The following is a 15,546-nucleotide window of genomic DNA, read 5'->3' as shown; positions in this document are numbered from 1 at the left end:
TAAATACATATTTCACGAATTGTAAAGAAATTTATAAGAAATGCGAGCAAAATGTAAACTTTTGGGGATCCGAATCTTCTCCGGTTCAAAATGGATTGAAGAGTATTCAGTTCATGATTAGGATTTCTTCTTAAGGCCACAATTGAGATACGTGTCTCACTAATAAAAAAATTAAAAAAATATATTATTTAAGATTAGAAACAAAATAATAAAAAAATAATGAGATGACTGGCTACCCCATCTTGGCCATGGGGTGGCTTTTTTGGGGGTGGTTCGGCCACCCCCAAGAGCCAAATGAAAAATAATAATAATAATAATAAATAAATAAATAAAATTATAGGGTTTGCCTTTAGGGTGGTTCGGCCACCACCAAGGGCCGGTTTAGGGTGGTTGAAGTCACCTCCAATGGCCCAAACCACACCCAAAGGCAAACACTATAAATTTTTTTTTTTTTTTTTTTTGTCATTTGGCCCTTGAGGGTGGCTCACCCCCAAGGCTCTTGGAGGGTGGTTCTTGGGGGTGGTTCGGCTACTCCTTTTACAAGTTGGGAGTGGCCGAACCACTCCCATGGCCTATGGGGGTGGTTCGACCACTCATGGCTGACCATTGGGAGTGACTCAAGCTACCCCTAGCTAAAATGAGGATGGCTGGGCACCCTTATGGCCAAGATGGGGTGGCCAACCACCCCCTTTTTTTTTATTATTATTATTAATTTGTTATTTATTTATTTTTTGAATTTTAAATAATAGATTTTTTTTATTAGTAGGACACATGTCTCATTTATGGTCCTAAAATTCCTGAGAAGTAATCACAACCATGAATTGGACACTCTCCGGTCTGGAGAGGATCCGCTTCTGACTTTTAGGCTCTTTCTTAAGAACTTAACTTAAATCAGGATGTGCCTTAAAACTCCATGTTTACAGCCCCCAATCAACAACTAACACCTAAGAAAAAACATAGAAAGTGCACCAAAATAACCGAAGTCCAAATACACTAAATTTGCTTTGAAAAAAAAAAAAAAAGTTGAAGAGTTGGTACGTGAACCTGGTCAGACCCACGCCGAGGGTCTGTCGTGGGTTTGACCAAACCTGCGGCGTGGGTTTGGCCAGACCACCTCTGCCCAGCACTGTGAGTCATTTTCTCTGGCCTTTAAAGTGATAAAATTTCTAAAACGTTAACCTTCCACCTCTAGGTTTTAGTTTTGAATCTAAAAATGAGTTTTGAGGCATTGAAAACAGGTTTTGAAACATTAGAAACAGGTTTTGAGGCATCCACAATCGGGTCATGGCCGACCACCGGGAAACCCAACCCATCCGGCAAGCCACACCAATTCTTCTTTGTTGTGCTTTTCTCATTTTGATTTGGTGCTTTTGCTCTCACTTTAATGTTTTGCATTTTTCTTAAATGGATAAGGTGTCACATGATGATTGGATGCTGTAAAAGGCCTTGTTTACACCAGGACCTAATAGTAGGGGCGCTCATTTCTTAATGGTGGACTTTAACATTAAACTATTCGTAAAAATTATTGTCTAAATTTCGGATTGAGATTCCCTCAAATTACTCAAAATTAGAGAATCTCATGTTACAAATTGTGGTCCTTCATTTTAAATCTAATTGTCTATAAAATGCTAGCTCCTTTTGTATAACTGAGAGTCTGAGAAATTAAATTTTGATTTTAAGCTGACTTTTGTTTTGCCCAGGTTTAAATGATTTTGTAGACCATTATATTTAAAATGGTTAAATACCTAATACTTCCCTGGGGTTTATGATCTTTATTTTTACCCCCCTGGGGTTTCATTTTTATCACAGGATCCCTTTGGGGTTTTGATAAAAGACCAACTTAGTCCATCCGTTAGTTGACCGTTAAGACTGACAAGTGAATCAATCAGATGTTGACACGTGACACCTATTTAATTTTTTTTTTTTTTAAAAAAAAAGTAAAAAGAAAAAGGAAAAAAATTGGGGGTGGTTTCGGCCACCCCCAATTTTTTTCCTCTTTTACCACCCCCAATTTTTTTCCTTTTTCTTTTTTTGAAAAAAAAAAAGATAATAATAATAATAATAAAAAAAGGCGCCACGTGTCAACACCTGATTGGTCCACGTGTCAGTCTTAACGGTCAACTAACGGATGGACTAAGTTGGTCCTTTATCAAAACCCTAGGGGAATCCTGTGATAAAAATGAAACCCCAAGGCCCAAGGGAGTAAAAATAAAGTTCCTAAACCTTAGGGAGTATTAGGTATTTAACCCTATTTAAAATAAAAGGGCCATAATTTGGTAAATGAAAATCTCCAATTTTGAATAATTGGAGGCATCTCAATCCACAAATTTCTCCCTTTATTCCACTTTAATATTTAATTGTCTATAGCAGTAATTAATACGGAGTTGTCCCAAGAAGAAGAATGATCATGAATCTAGTTCAATTTATAGTTCCGGTTCAAACCCCGAAGATTAACGGAGTTACGCATGCATGATGATAATCATCAATGTGTTAGTTTAATGACGTGGACGTTTAGAGGTGGGGTTTGATATGTCCACCTCATCAACAACTACGAATCTTTAGCCTTTTTTGAAAGGTCATTTTTACAAGTCAAAATTAGATGTTGTAATTCTTTCTTTTGCGTTGAACTTTAAACTCTGGTGTTCGTTCACCAACCAAATGAACAGGAATTAATGTATCCTTTTCTTTTATATTTTTTTGTATGTATACAACATTCAACAACAAAACCAAACAAAAAAAAAAAAAAAAACAACATTGAACAGGAATTAATGTATCCTTTTCTTTCATATTAGAAGAACAATACCCAAACTTGAGGATGCTAATTTCAATTGATTAGCACGACCAAATAAATAGGGTTAAGAAGAAGAAGCAGCCAAGCAAGCAAGCAGGCTAATTGGGTTTTGGGTCAGCAACTAGGCACTAGGGGAAGATAGCAAGGAAGAGAAAGTGGGGGCAGTTGGGATTTGTTTGCTTTAGGTGCCGTACGGTTTCCACAAACACAAAGAAATGAAAAGGCTAACGTGTCATCATGCAAAGGTTTGGGGGGCCGGCACGTAGCCGCCATGTGTGGTTGGTTGGATGGCTTGTCAGATAACTCTATCTCTAAATCTAACGCAAAAAGGTTGGTGAGGATAAGAATTTGTGCAATTATATTGTCTAATTAATAGTTTTACATGAGAGAGCACGTGAATTCTACTTCATCGGACTGTTGTTTGAACGGTTTAAGAATGTGGTTCTGAGCTGTCTGAACACTTTGATTGAATAGAGAGAAGCTCGAAAGCTTTCTCACATCAATTGATGAGGTTGGTAGGAGAAAGAATATGTTTTTAGTTTAGGTGTGAGGTTGTTTTCATTGTTGCAGTGGTTGCTTAATTTGTCCAAGGTTGATGTACTGAACTTTGGGACTTTGGTTTTATGTATTTGATAAATGATAATAGATAGGGGTTGGGAGTTTCTAAGGTCTATAAATTATTTGGTCATAGGAAAAGAAAGTAATTGTTTTGTTTTGTTGTACGTTCTTTCCATGGTCTATTTATTTATCTATTTTTTTTATTTGTCGGGGTTCTATGATTTAAAATGAAGACTGTATTTCTTTGACTTTGAAAAATATGAACCCATGCATTTAACTAGCGTAGTTATGATTTTAGACCACAAAACCCAGCCTGATGATGAGTGGATAGACGTCTTCTTGTGTTTGTTGCCATTATACGATGGTTTTTAATTTTTAATTATGGTGTGCTAATCCATCTACAGCCATTTGGATTTGTGGGTCTCCAATCTCCATCTTGCTTACAAAAAAAAAAAATTAAGAGTTGCAGCCGCTGGTCCCACATCGTAGAATATCTTAAGGACAGTTTGCCAAACTCAATCAGAGATATTTTAACCTACTAAGCAACCCAAAAGGTTTTCTAGTCTACATGGATTTGGTTAAGAAGATGGAGAATACAAAACCCAATGTGAACATGGGTGATGGCTATTATAAAATTCAATTGTCTTCAAGTGTTGTTGATTCAAAGCCAGTGCCCTACTGTAGTGAGGGAGGTCTTGACTGTCTTGGAACTCCAAGCGTGATTCATGCTCAGTGCATTTTTTTAGCCATAAGCTCGTACAAATATTTTAATCAATGTATTAGGCTCTAATCATCCAAATTTGTGATACAAAGTACTCTTACAGAGAAACATATATCAAGATGTGTGGCTTAGATTTGCACAAGCCAATCTAGTATCCCAAAATTGATAACCAATACATAATTTGAGGTGGTGATTGCTAGGAGGTGAGGCCTTGTTGCTTCCTAGCTGGGGGAGTGTTCACTTGTAATCAAGAAAAATTTTGTTTACAAGTGAACCTAGAAGAAATTTAGTTTAGCCAAGATGGTTGTTGAAGACCCTTCTCACTCTAGATTGTCATTCTGTCAGCCATGAGTAATGACCATTTGCTGTAACAAGGTAATGCTGAAAAGATCAGCTCTCCTGGCAAAAGCTTTCATCTAAACCAGTAAACAAAATCACCAAAAAAAACCATTCATTCTCCACTGTCCATATCACAGATTCCAGTGAACTCAACGATTTGCATCCCTCTTCCAGCTACAGCAATCTGATAATGGTTTCTGGATAAGAAATGAAAAACAAGATGTGAATGAAAAAGTAAATTTATCAGAATCATAATTGCAGAATGTCAAATGATTCCCTAAAGGGGCTCACCTGCCAGAGACTCTAGCATCCAACGCTTCTGGCTCTGGCACACTAATGACTAGATACGCATGCTCAGTTAGTTTACCATGTTTTCCGAGAAGCCAGCATCTAACACGCTGATCAAGACCCGTAGAGAACACCCAAGAGCCATCCGTCCAAACACCTTCATGAAAATCAAACCCAATTTTGATATTTTAGTAGTGAGCATTCCTCAACATTAGACATGCCCAGAAGTTACAAAAGGTTCATATTTTTCAAACAATACATTCAACACTTAGCCCACTTCGAACAGAGGAACCTACAACAGAATTGGAAATTCAAGTTCAAGAAATCATTGGTTTACCTTTTATGGCAGAGCTGTGAGCTGATGCAATTTTCTCATGATATAAGAACTCGATACTAAAATTCTCATTCTTGTTTTCTCCATGAGTAACAAGGTTCCTTATCCTTTCAAGGCCACTAACTGAACTTCTGATGTCTGGTGTCACAAACTCATTATCCAGGACTATTGCTATTGGAGAGATTTCAAATCTAAGATAGTAAAGCGCTTGATCATCACCCCCACTTATTATGTTGAACAGAAAACCACTGGGAGGACTTTGACAATCTCTTATATCGGAAACATGAAGACAATTGACACCAGATTGATGTACATTATTTAGAACATGTAAAGGCCTTATTTCACATATCTCGGATGAGTACTCATCTATATTCACTTCTGACTTGACGGAAGTAGTGCTTATAGCATTTGAACAAGCTGTGGCACTACTTTCAGAATCATTTATTAACAATTCTGTTCCATTTGTAACATGGTTCAGCATATTGTGATTTGTTCCATCTCCAGCTTTTGCGGTGACTGAACCACTGCCTGGTCTTCTCTTAGATAGACTACTGCTTAATGATCTCCACCATCGCCCTCCCTGACTTCCCCTACCTGTGCGTGGCCGTCTCTGACTATCAATGAAGTTTTCTACCTGAAGAGTTGAAAGCCGCCGCATAAAAGCTTCAACAGCTCCAGTCAGATCCCAGAAGGCAATACTACCATCAGTAGCTCCACTGATCACAATATACACACTTCCTTTCTGAATGTTCTCTGTGAATCAACGAGTCCGGGCATTAGTGGAAGCACCAGGATGCTGAAATTCAGGGCATCTATTTAAAATATTCTCTAAAGGATGGACAAAATCTCTGACTACATACTTGTATAAAGGATTTAGCATTGCAATTAAAATTCAAGTTACTGAGAGACTGACCACCTAGATCCTAGATCCTACAGTTACAGGAATCATCCACATTCAAACTGGTAACAGAAATTGTAAACAAGCACTGTAATTACTGAAGACATTGACTTGACAACCATAATGGTAAAAGGAATGTGTTGTTTATTGTTTTATAGTTCCTTATGAATGAAAGAGTGAAAGGTTTTAGAATGCATATCTCGAGTCCCCTTATCTCAAAGAGAACATGGTTACATTCACTCGAAAACTCATCATTACAATGGTTGATTAGTACTTCTCTTTCATTAAGTTCATCATAACCGTGAAAATAAAAGGTTAACAAAAGAAGAATATGCTTAACTAATGAGACGAGGTGGGAGCTGGTGTTGAGGAAATCAGACACTTTCATAATGTATTTGTATCAGAAAGTTTGACAGACGATTTCCACAGGATTTCTGCTAAATTTTAGAACCAAATACAGAGTCCAACAACTGACTAACCTTCAGAAGGAAGGCATAATGGAACAATGACATGCTGCAATGCCAAAACTGGTGATGATAGAGGAACCAACAAAGCAACATCAAACCTGCAATAAGGTGAAAGAAAAAAACATGACAGGTAGGACTTGAAGAGAGAAATGACACGAGGGGGTAAAAAGAATCATTAAGTAAACAAAATTTGTTCAATATGGTGCTTTCATAAATACCATAAACGATAGGGCAAAATTAAAGCCCGTAGTACAAGTGTGGCATCTGAACAAGCAACAACAACAAAGCAGACAGTTAACCTGAAAAGAAGAAAAAGTAAATCTTTTTTTATCAAAAGTAAAAAATAATTCAGAAAAACAAATAGTAAGAATCTCCTCTCACCTGGAACCAGCACATTTAACAAGAAAAGCCGTGACAGCCAGGTATCTCCAGTCATCTTCATATTTTATGTCCATCTTCCCCTTTTCTGCAAAATGTGATCTTGCACCAACTTCTGTACTAGAAACATTTTCTGTTGCACCAAATACTTTCTCAATGTCTTCTGGACATTTATGAGAACTTGAATACTTGGCCGGCATGTCAGTAGAAAGCCACTGGAATGACATTGATGAGGACACTCCTGATGAAAGCTTATTACTATTTCCAGTTTCATGATATTTCTGATCAGCATGTGTTTCTTCCTTGTCTAGCCCTCTATTTCTTAGTAGCCAAGAAGTCAAGACCCGCTTTGCACCAACTGAAATCAGCAAAAATGGATTCTCTCTGTTCTCAGTATCAGCAATTTGTCTGTTCCTCCCATCAGGAATGTTGGTCGATTCTGATGCAACTATGTGTATCTCTGACACAGGGCATATTGATCTTACAGCTGATCCACCAACATGCTCCCCAAGCAATTTTGATGCAGACCAATTCTCAACACCTGGTGCATATCTAAGCAACCATCACATGGTTAGCTAATCGACTAAATCAATTGCTAAGTTTTGCAATAAGTTAATGAGAGGGGCTTCTGAATATTCTTTTTAGGGGAAAAGGATCTGGAGAGTATCTAGTTAGTTTATTTTAGAGGGGTAAAATTATCCAAAAAAATTAAAATGACAATTTTACCCCTCTAAAAAAACACTAACAGAATACTCTCTATTTCATTTGAAATTGAGAGAATCCTATTCCCTTTTTAGGGGAAGGAAGGGGGAAGGGGGGGATGTTGTATATTCCATATGTAACATTTAGACCCATCAGTCCCAGCTATACTCAACCAGAAACATGCTCAATGCTCTTTAATAACAGCATTGATTCCTCGTCCATGGTTGAGTCATATTCTAAACATGAAATGAACATTGTCATACCTAGTCAACCTGACAGTTCCATCTTCACAGCCAGTTGCAATCCAACTAGATCTAGAGAAGATATCATTCTTTCCATTAGCTCTGACTTGCAAATTTTCTAAAACAAAACATAAGGAATGCATCTCTCTCCCATGGAATTGCACATGCAAATTCCGGGGGATTATCTTCCTCTCACCAGCCAGTGTCCAATTTCTACAAATGTAGATCGTTTCATCCTGGAAAAAAAAAATGGAAATACATAAAAACGAAACATCGGACATGTCTAACATTGGAATGATATGAAATTGGGGCTAGGCTCATGATTTAACATGTTAGTCTCCAGTACAGGCGTTGATACATAAAAATTAAGCTTACTGCAAACTATACATGCAAAATCATCAGGCAAATTTTTTTTAGAAGAGAAAAGGAAGAAGATACAAGAAGACAATAGATAGTAGCAAACTAGTATTTAAAAGCTCTATATTAAATTGTAGTAGAAGATATATCTGACTCAACCATTCAATAAGTTTCACTACCCAAAGCTGATTTGAGTGAGCTCCAATATTCCTCTGTTCTTTTGGTCTCAATTAGGTGTCAAAGTAAAGAGAGCAACCAGTTGCTACACCTTCCCAAATTATTACTTTAGAAGTGGGGCAAGACAAAAGGATGTGAGCTAAAGAAGATTCCCAACTCTTGCTTTCAAAACGTGACAAAGTTGATAGGAAATCATACTGACGCACCAAATCAACCCCCAAATCAATTCAATTCTTCTTGGTTGGATTCCACCTAGTTTTTCACTCTTCCTTGAGGATCTGGACACAGGATTAAACCAACACGACATATGTGGGTCCCACTTTCATATTCAACCTCATTGGACTCCTAACTATATAGTAGTTTGGGAAATATATGTTCACGATCCAAGAGAATAAAATATCGAATATATAGGACCACTGGTCAGGATTATTTACTTGCATTGATTCTCTAAATGCAAATAGTCCCAATTGCATAGGTTTAACATGCCAATATAGAAGACTGCCACCTTCACTTATGGTTTGTTTATAGAAAAATTTCTCATTGAAGTATTCAGGCTGACTACCTTTACATACGCAAAGCAGTTCTGCATATCTGGTATATCACCAAGATAATAAGAATGAGGACGCCGCCATCCACCACATGGTATTTGCAAAACCTGCACGATTATGCACTCTCAGGCATCAAATAGAATAACCAAGCAAAATTGTATTACTTTGCAGTGAGACCAGAGAGTACCTTTGTCTCAGTTATTAAATTCCATATTATAAAATCTACTGATGCAAAGCCAGCTGCATAGCAGCCACTTGCTAAATCGTCAATAGAGTCATTCTCAGCAGATACAGACTGAATCAAACTCAATTCTTTCACTTGTTTCATCCCTATAAATTCCAAATTTTTTCGATCTCTGTCATATTCCACATAGCATATGCACCCATCCCCTCCGGTCTGAAAAAGAAAGAAAATAGCAAAAGAACAAAATAAGCAAACAAACAAATAAATAAAGTCCTCAAACACGCACATAATAATTTTTATTTTACATACTTAAAAGCTTGAAGTCTGGCCATACCGAACATATTTCAGTCAGATCGGAACTTAATCTACCAAAGGAAACACTGGACACACTCGATATCCCATGAACTCCTTTAAAATAATTTAGTGGAGACACCTTCACTTCAGATGCAACGGATGTATTCAACAACAGGCCCTTCAACAATGGGAATAGGACCAAATTACCACGCAAGTCCCCACACACCAGAACCTACAAAAAAAAAAAAAGAGCACCAACTTGAATCAAGACAATAGATGAGATACAATATCAATATTCAGAATTTACTTTTAGGTTGAGAAGTTCATATTACTATATCTGGAAAAAACTAGAGAAACCCTCTATTTTTTCAGCTCATTTCAGAAACAGCTATTTACTATTCTTCTATCAACTCAAGATGTATTAATTTTTCCAAATAGGTAGGGGTGTGCATGTGTGTGAGAGAGAGAGAGAGAGAGAGAGAGGGGGGTTAGAAAAATATGGATAACAGTATGCTAGCAATAAACCTTGGAGAAATCAGGACCAGACCAACAAAAGTCAGGCCACTATGTGTTAAAATGTTTTCCAATTTAAGCCAGGACAAGATAATGCCAAATCTGACTGGTCACCTAGACAAATATCTACTTTGTCTTAGTAAAAAGTTGTGAATCCAGTTTGAATGGGATATCAACTAATTCATAGTATTTGAGTAAAAAAGTCAATATAGAACCATGGAACAAACATCCTGATCCAAACAACATTAGAAAGGACATGAAATTACGTGAAACAAATACCTCTTTCTCAAAAGATGCATCCAGACACAGAATCCTATTTCCAAAACATGATGCAAACTCCCCTATTAGAGACACATTATAACTCCTTGCAGAATTGCAAGAAACTGATGGGGAAGGATCAAATAAACCCCACAGCTTCAACATTCCTTTAGGATCAGCAGTAAAGATGTACCTGAACAAGTAGACAACAGAGATTGATGATCTTTAATGCAATAAAGCAAGAAGACGAAGATGTCTCTAAATTGATAACAGTATAAGCATGGTACTAAGCACAGAGCAATCTGGCCTGAGTCATGTCATTTGACAGTCCAACATGGAAAGCTTGGCCAGATGAACCACTTAGAAATTGTACAACTACTTTATGATGTTCTTTTGCCTCATTAGAGAAAGATTTAGAAAATAAAAGAAACAAAAAACTAAACCACATCATTTTCTAACCAACAATCATTTCAACATTAAGCTTATTATGTGGTTCCAGATTTCATCATCTTGCATGTGGTCTTGCACAGCTCAGGAAAAGAAAATCTAACAGATAGTCTAGACATCATTATTATAGAAAGAATGCATTACCTATATCCCAATGACTTGCACCAATAAGTTCCTAAGAGCTGTCTCTCGATTCCAGCTGACCAAGTAAATGTGAGGCCCACTTTAGCACTAGAAGTGTCACATAAAACTCTGACGATGGTTATGTACCCTTTACCATCTCCCACAGCAATCCAGTCCTCAACACCACCACAAAGCTCAGATGCTTTTATGGATAAAACATCCATACAAACAATTGGAACCTCTTTACTGACACAGACAAGTTCAGTCCATTTCACATTCTTGGAATTCAGTAATTTAGTATGGTAGAGATAACCACGGTTTGTGGCGACATAAAGAGTATCTTCACATGTGAAGTGTAAACAGCGAACATATTCACTTTTGCTGCAACACATAAGAAAGGGCCAACAATGCCAGAAGTTTAGACACTGAAGAAAATGATAAAAACAGATAACGGTACGAAAACATAAAGGAGGGTACGAAAACATAAAGAAGATTAAAGACACTAAGGCATGGTATGTTGGGTGTCTGAAGTTTTGTGAACCACCACTTGTTAGGTCCAACATAAAGATGTCTTAAGTTGACTGTTCATCATCATCACTGTTATGACACATCCACATTTTTCTGAAAGAATTACTACCAAATTAAGGCAACCTTCCCACACCAATGCCCAAGGGTGATGCATGACAAAAGTAGTATTCTGGTGCAAAATTACATTTCCAATTAATTTATACGAGGTTGTTTCTAGACCAATACATTATTCTCCCTATCTTAAGTAAAACTTCTAGGAGTTTTTAGAGTATTTAAGGCATCTTAAGCAAATATGGATATCAAGCAGTGCTACCTGTCCATGAGTCCATTATGCTCTGATGAATTAGGGATGTGAACAGTGAATATCTCTGTTCTGTCAATAAACTCTTTTACCTCAGCATGTCCATCCAAGCCCTCAGACAAAGAACCATACAGCTGATGCACTTTAATTGCAGAATCAAAGCCAGCAGTAATGAGAAGCGAAGATTTTGCATCATACAAACATCGCCAAATGCCCCTTCCTCTGTACAATAACCAAACGAGAGGTACAAGTATTTTATTATTTCAACACAAATTAATATAATAATGTAGATTAGTTAGATACAGATTCATATGCTCTATGACAGTTACATATTAGAGTGAAGATAGTAGGGGTACTATTTTTGACACAGTCATGCCAACCTAGAATTGTAAGGAGATCCTACGGAATCACAACATTGGTGTTGGGTGTCACTCCTGTTTCTCAAAAATTCACTTTCATCTCCATGTTTGACCCACATGATGCACTTTTTATTGTTCTCACCCATTGGAAAAAGAATGGAGGCAACAATTTTTTTCTAAAATCAGACATGGATTAGTCCTTATTTCATTTGCAAGTTGAATTTAAAACTATACTAGGAAAAAGAACATTATAGCTGGAATAATCAATCAAGAATTATCACATCTGGAAGTTTGAAAATGAAGGTCCACCATAAGGTTTGAATCAAGACTGTCATCAGCAAGTTCAGAGGATCCTAGAACAAATAATTTCACTTTTATGTCAAGCAAAAAAATTTTATTAGTAAGTTACACACACACACACACACACCAGTTGGGACTTGAACCCACGACCTCACCCTCCACCTTGCTACAAAAGGGAGGAAGTACCATATGAGATAAAGCTCATTGGTTAGAACATCAAAACTAAGAGACTAATTATCCTCGATGCTTTAAAAAATAAAATAAAAACCATAAGCAACTTACGTGTGCTCCTTAATCATCTGAATCTGTTTACCATCCAATCCCCACATTCGACATGTACAATCCTCACCCACAGTGACAATAAACTGAAAGAAATCAGGGTAGGTGGAATCAAATTCCAGCAGTCCATATGTTAATGAAAAAGCAAGAATACAATAAACTTCATATATAAGTCAGAAATTGCATTTTAGCACTTCAGGAAAAGAAGAAAAATGAGTGGGGATCACTGATGGATCAATACCCCCGGCACCCTGTGATAGTACAGAGATAAAGTTGATCCCTGCCCAGAATAACGAAGATAAGACATTGCAAAAATAAGCCAAAGATGACTGCTTATGGTATTTCAGTCACAAGAACCAGGACTCAAAAAAATTGTAAAGGAAATAATTACAAATGGCAAGAGGTGTTTTCAGTTAATTACATAACCCATATAAAGTAAAACCAGTATAATATTTTTAATGTTACTCAAATCCTTGCTGTTAAGCTCTTCAAATGTAATTTGTTTAAAAACTTGAAGATAATTATAGTCAGGAAAAATTAGTTGATCTAACCAGTTAAACAAGTTTAAAAGTTTTTTTTTTTTAAAAAAAAAAAAAAACTATGAAATAACAATAAAGAAGGGGTGAAGCTGTTCTCATTCACAAATATGCTGTGTTGCTTTGAACTTTAACTGAACCACTAAAAGCAATCTATCTGTCCCTGATTACCAGTTTTGATTTGTCAATGCATCTCAAGTCTAAGCCCCTGATGATGAAAATAAATTCCATTATGACCACATGCAGATGTTAACATGATAAACAGAAAAGGGGACAATTTCACACATATATAGATAATTTACATTCTGAGAAAAAGGATCAAGAACCCACTTAAAACCAAAAGAAAACAAACAAACAAACACCAGAAATTTCAACTGCAGTCAATAATCTGTTTTCTTTACTCCTAAGTTGTTAAAAAAGAAGAAGAAGCAGTAAGTGCAGAAGGATTTTGTGAAGCTTACAGAATTACTAATACAGCAATCCCATACTCTGGCATTGTGACCAAACAGCACAAGGCCAACAAGGTCAGGGCCAATAGAATCTCCATCCTCATCAGATCCATTCCTTTCAGTATGAACTGTCCAGACACGAGCACTGCAGAAATAAAGAAACCAGTTATTGTATGGAATGACTCCTCTAGAAAAGGACACTATAAACGATTAGAACGGTAGGACTTAAGAAACTAATTCACCTACGATCATCAGAGACAGACAACAGTTTGGATCCATCAGAGGACCATGCTATGCGAAAGATTGAACCTTCATGGCCAGCAAGTTTACATAAATGAACAGCTTCAAACTGCTGACAACCAAACCAGACATGGTTGGAGAATGGACTGCTCTGATCAATATGGTCTTCCACAGGATTTGTCAAAGATGGAGCATCATACTGAGGAGCCACTTTCCAAACGAGAATCTGGCATACCCAATTTTTTATCATAGAGATCAGAATAAAAGAAACATCAAGGCCAAAAACCTCTTTTACGTAAAAATGACACACTAATACTAAAAACAAAACGTTTGTGGCAATCAGAAGATAAGCAAGGTCGTCCCAAGTAGAACATAATCAGGCCAAGGACCTTCCCTTTCCTTTTGTTCTTCCTTGGAATAATATTATAAAAATTAGAATCCTTGATAAAATCAGGTGAACCAAATTACTGAGAAAGTACATTATATATCATTACCCCTAATTACTGAGATGAACCGAGACTCATCTATAATGTCCATGTGTGTGTATGTGAACTTATTCAATGGAACCAAAACTTCAACTACAATTATGAAATCATTCAAAAACTAGAATCCAGTAACAGAAAGTACTGAAATAGAGAGGAATTCATCATAAGGAGAGATTAGCCACCTCATTAAAAATAGTACCAGATGCAATACGGAGAGCCTCAACATTGTCACCCCATAGCCGCATGGAATAAAGAAGGCACCTCTCTACATCTCGGTGAAAGATTAAATGAGAAAAGCAGAACAAAAAAAAAAAAAAATTTACTCGACGAAAAGAAATATGACAAAAAAGGGGGTCCGATGCAATTATTATAGCCAGTCTTATCAAGTAGGCAATCCAGTATATAATTCAGCAATACAAGAAATACGAAAGTTGGAATTCCAATAAGGAGGGCGAGGCAGATTTTTGCTTGCAACGAACATCACTTTGAACAAATTTCATTAAATTAGTGAATCAGATAGAATAAATATCACAAAAATCCTATTAAAACCCACCTGAAGACTGAACTTGAAGAAGCACACTAGAATTTGACATATCCCAAACATGAACAGAGTTGTCACTACACCCTATCGCAAGACAATGCCACCCCTCATTGTAAGAATTTAAAAAGCCCTACAACCAATCCAAAAGAAAAGCAAGAACAGAGTAAGAACAATCAAGCATGAGTTCCCAAAAGTATCTAAGCATAAAAATAAAATTTTTATACCTTCAAAAAACAAACATCCAAAACCCAATTATTAAACTTGGGCAAAAAGTGCAGCAGGTCCAAATCCACGCAAACCACGGAGCCATTTTTGGGCCCCAAAGCGAATTCAATCACCAAGCTAAACACTTTGACACGCCTTTCACCGAACACAGCGAGTAGAAAAGCAAGCTTAGAGGAAACAGTTCCTTCCGTCCATCGGACGAATTCACTACAAGCAATACCGTGCACGCGAATCCCTTGGAAGACATGGAAGGACCTAATCGCTTTGCCCGAGTCCAAATCGTAAAGCATGATTTGCGAACCCGAACCTGTTCAAATAACAAAATTTTACCAAATTTTTTTTTAAAAAAAAAAAAGAAAAAACAAAACAAAAACTTTGTGATCTTGAAGGTTAGGAATTAGGGTTCTGAGAATGTAGAGAGCGTACCGGCGAGGAGGTAAGGGAGAGGAGAGTGGTGGGAGGGGAGGTGGAGGAAACAGAGGGCTGAGATTTCCCCAAGGTATTGGCCGGTCTGTAAGCGCCATTGAGTTGGAGGCTCCGCCATGACTCTGAAGCTCTGTAGTCAGCAAAACGACTGTGCTTTGCCGCTACTGCGCGGGCGTTTGAAGCCTCTGCTGAGGTTTTTGAGCTCAGTGAGACTGAGAAAGAAAAGGGTTTAGGTTAACGGCATGTCGCGTGGGGGCA

At 37.2% G+C, this 15,546-nt stretch overlaps 1 protein-coding gene across 2 annotated transcripts; it reads right to left on the bottom strand.

Annotated features, from left to right (window-relative positions):
* Positions 1 to 4,051: 4,051 nt before the first annotated feature.
* On the bottom strand, positions 4,052 to 15,524 carry LOC132172419 (Transducin family protein / WD-40 repeat family protein). Of its 2 annotated transcripts, XM_059583917.2 has the most exons (20): positions 15,289 to 15,524; positions 14,862 to 15,169; positions 14,650 to 14,767; positions 14,279 to 14,361; positions 13,614 to 13,837; positions 13,384 to 13,516; positions 12,390 to 12,472; positions 11,461 to 11,670; positions 10,641 to 11,000; positions 10,071 to 10,242; positions 9,319 to 9,510; positions 8,988 to 9,197; positions 8,815 to 8,907; positions 7,740 to 7,954; positions 6,778 to 7,326; positions 6,615 to 6,695; positions 6,409 to 6,494; positions 5,035 to 5,784; positions 4,701 to 4,854; positions 4,052 to 4,606 (listed from the first exon to the last, which is right to left on the bottom strand). In XM_059583917.2, exons 1-20 carry the CDS (start codon positions 15,404 to 15,406, stop codon positions 4,522 to 4,524), a joined length of 4,224 nt encoding a protein of 1,407 aa, XP_059439900.2. In that variant the 5' UTR covers positions 15,407 to 15,524; the 3' UTR covers positions 4,052 to 4,521. The 2 variants fall into 2 exon arrangements, with proteins under 2 accessions (XP_059439900.2, XP_059439901.2); XM_059583918.2 differs by lacking the exon at positions 15,289 to 15,524 and having other exon boundaries at positions 14,296 to 14,361; positions 14,862 to 14,951.
* Between the last annotated feature and the right edge of the window lie 22 nt (positions 15,525 to 15,546).

Source organism: Corylus avellana, chromosome 1 (assembly GCF_965113065.1).
Source record: "Corylus avellana chromosome 1, dhCorAvel1.hap1.2, whole genome shotgun sequence".
NCBI lineage: Eukaryota > Viridiplantae > Streptophyta > Magnoliopsida > Fagales > Betulaceae > Corylus > Corylus avellana.
This window is presented reverse-complemented; position numbering and strand designations above follow the sequence as displayed.

Bases quoted from the DNA above. Each gene is read 5' to 3' on its own strand.
- LOC132172419 (XM_059583917.2), bottom strand. From the start codon at position 15,406: ATGGCGGAGCCTCCAACTCAATGGCGCTTACAGACCGGCCAATACCTT. The intron at 14,362-14,649 runs GTGGGTTTTAAT...ACCGAGATGTAG, and splicing joins TCTTCAAGTTCAGTCTTCAG to AGAGGTGCCTTCTTTATTCC. The intron at 7,955-8,814 runs GTAGTCAGCCTG...TTTTTTTTCCAG, and splicing joins ACTGCTTTGCGTATGTAAAG to GATGAAACGATCTACATTTG.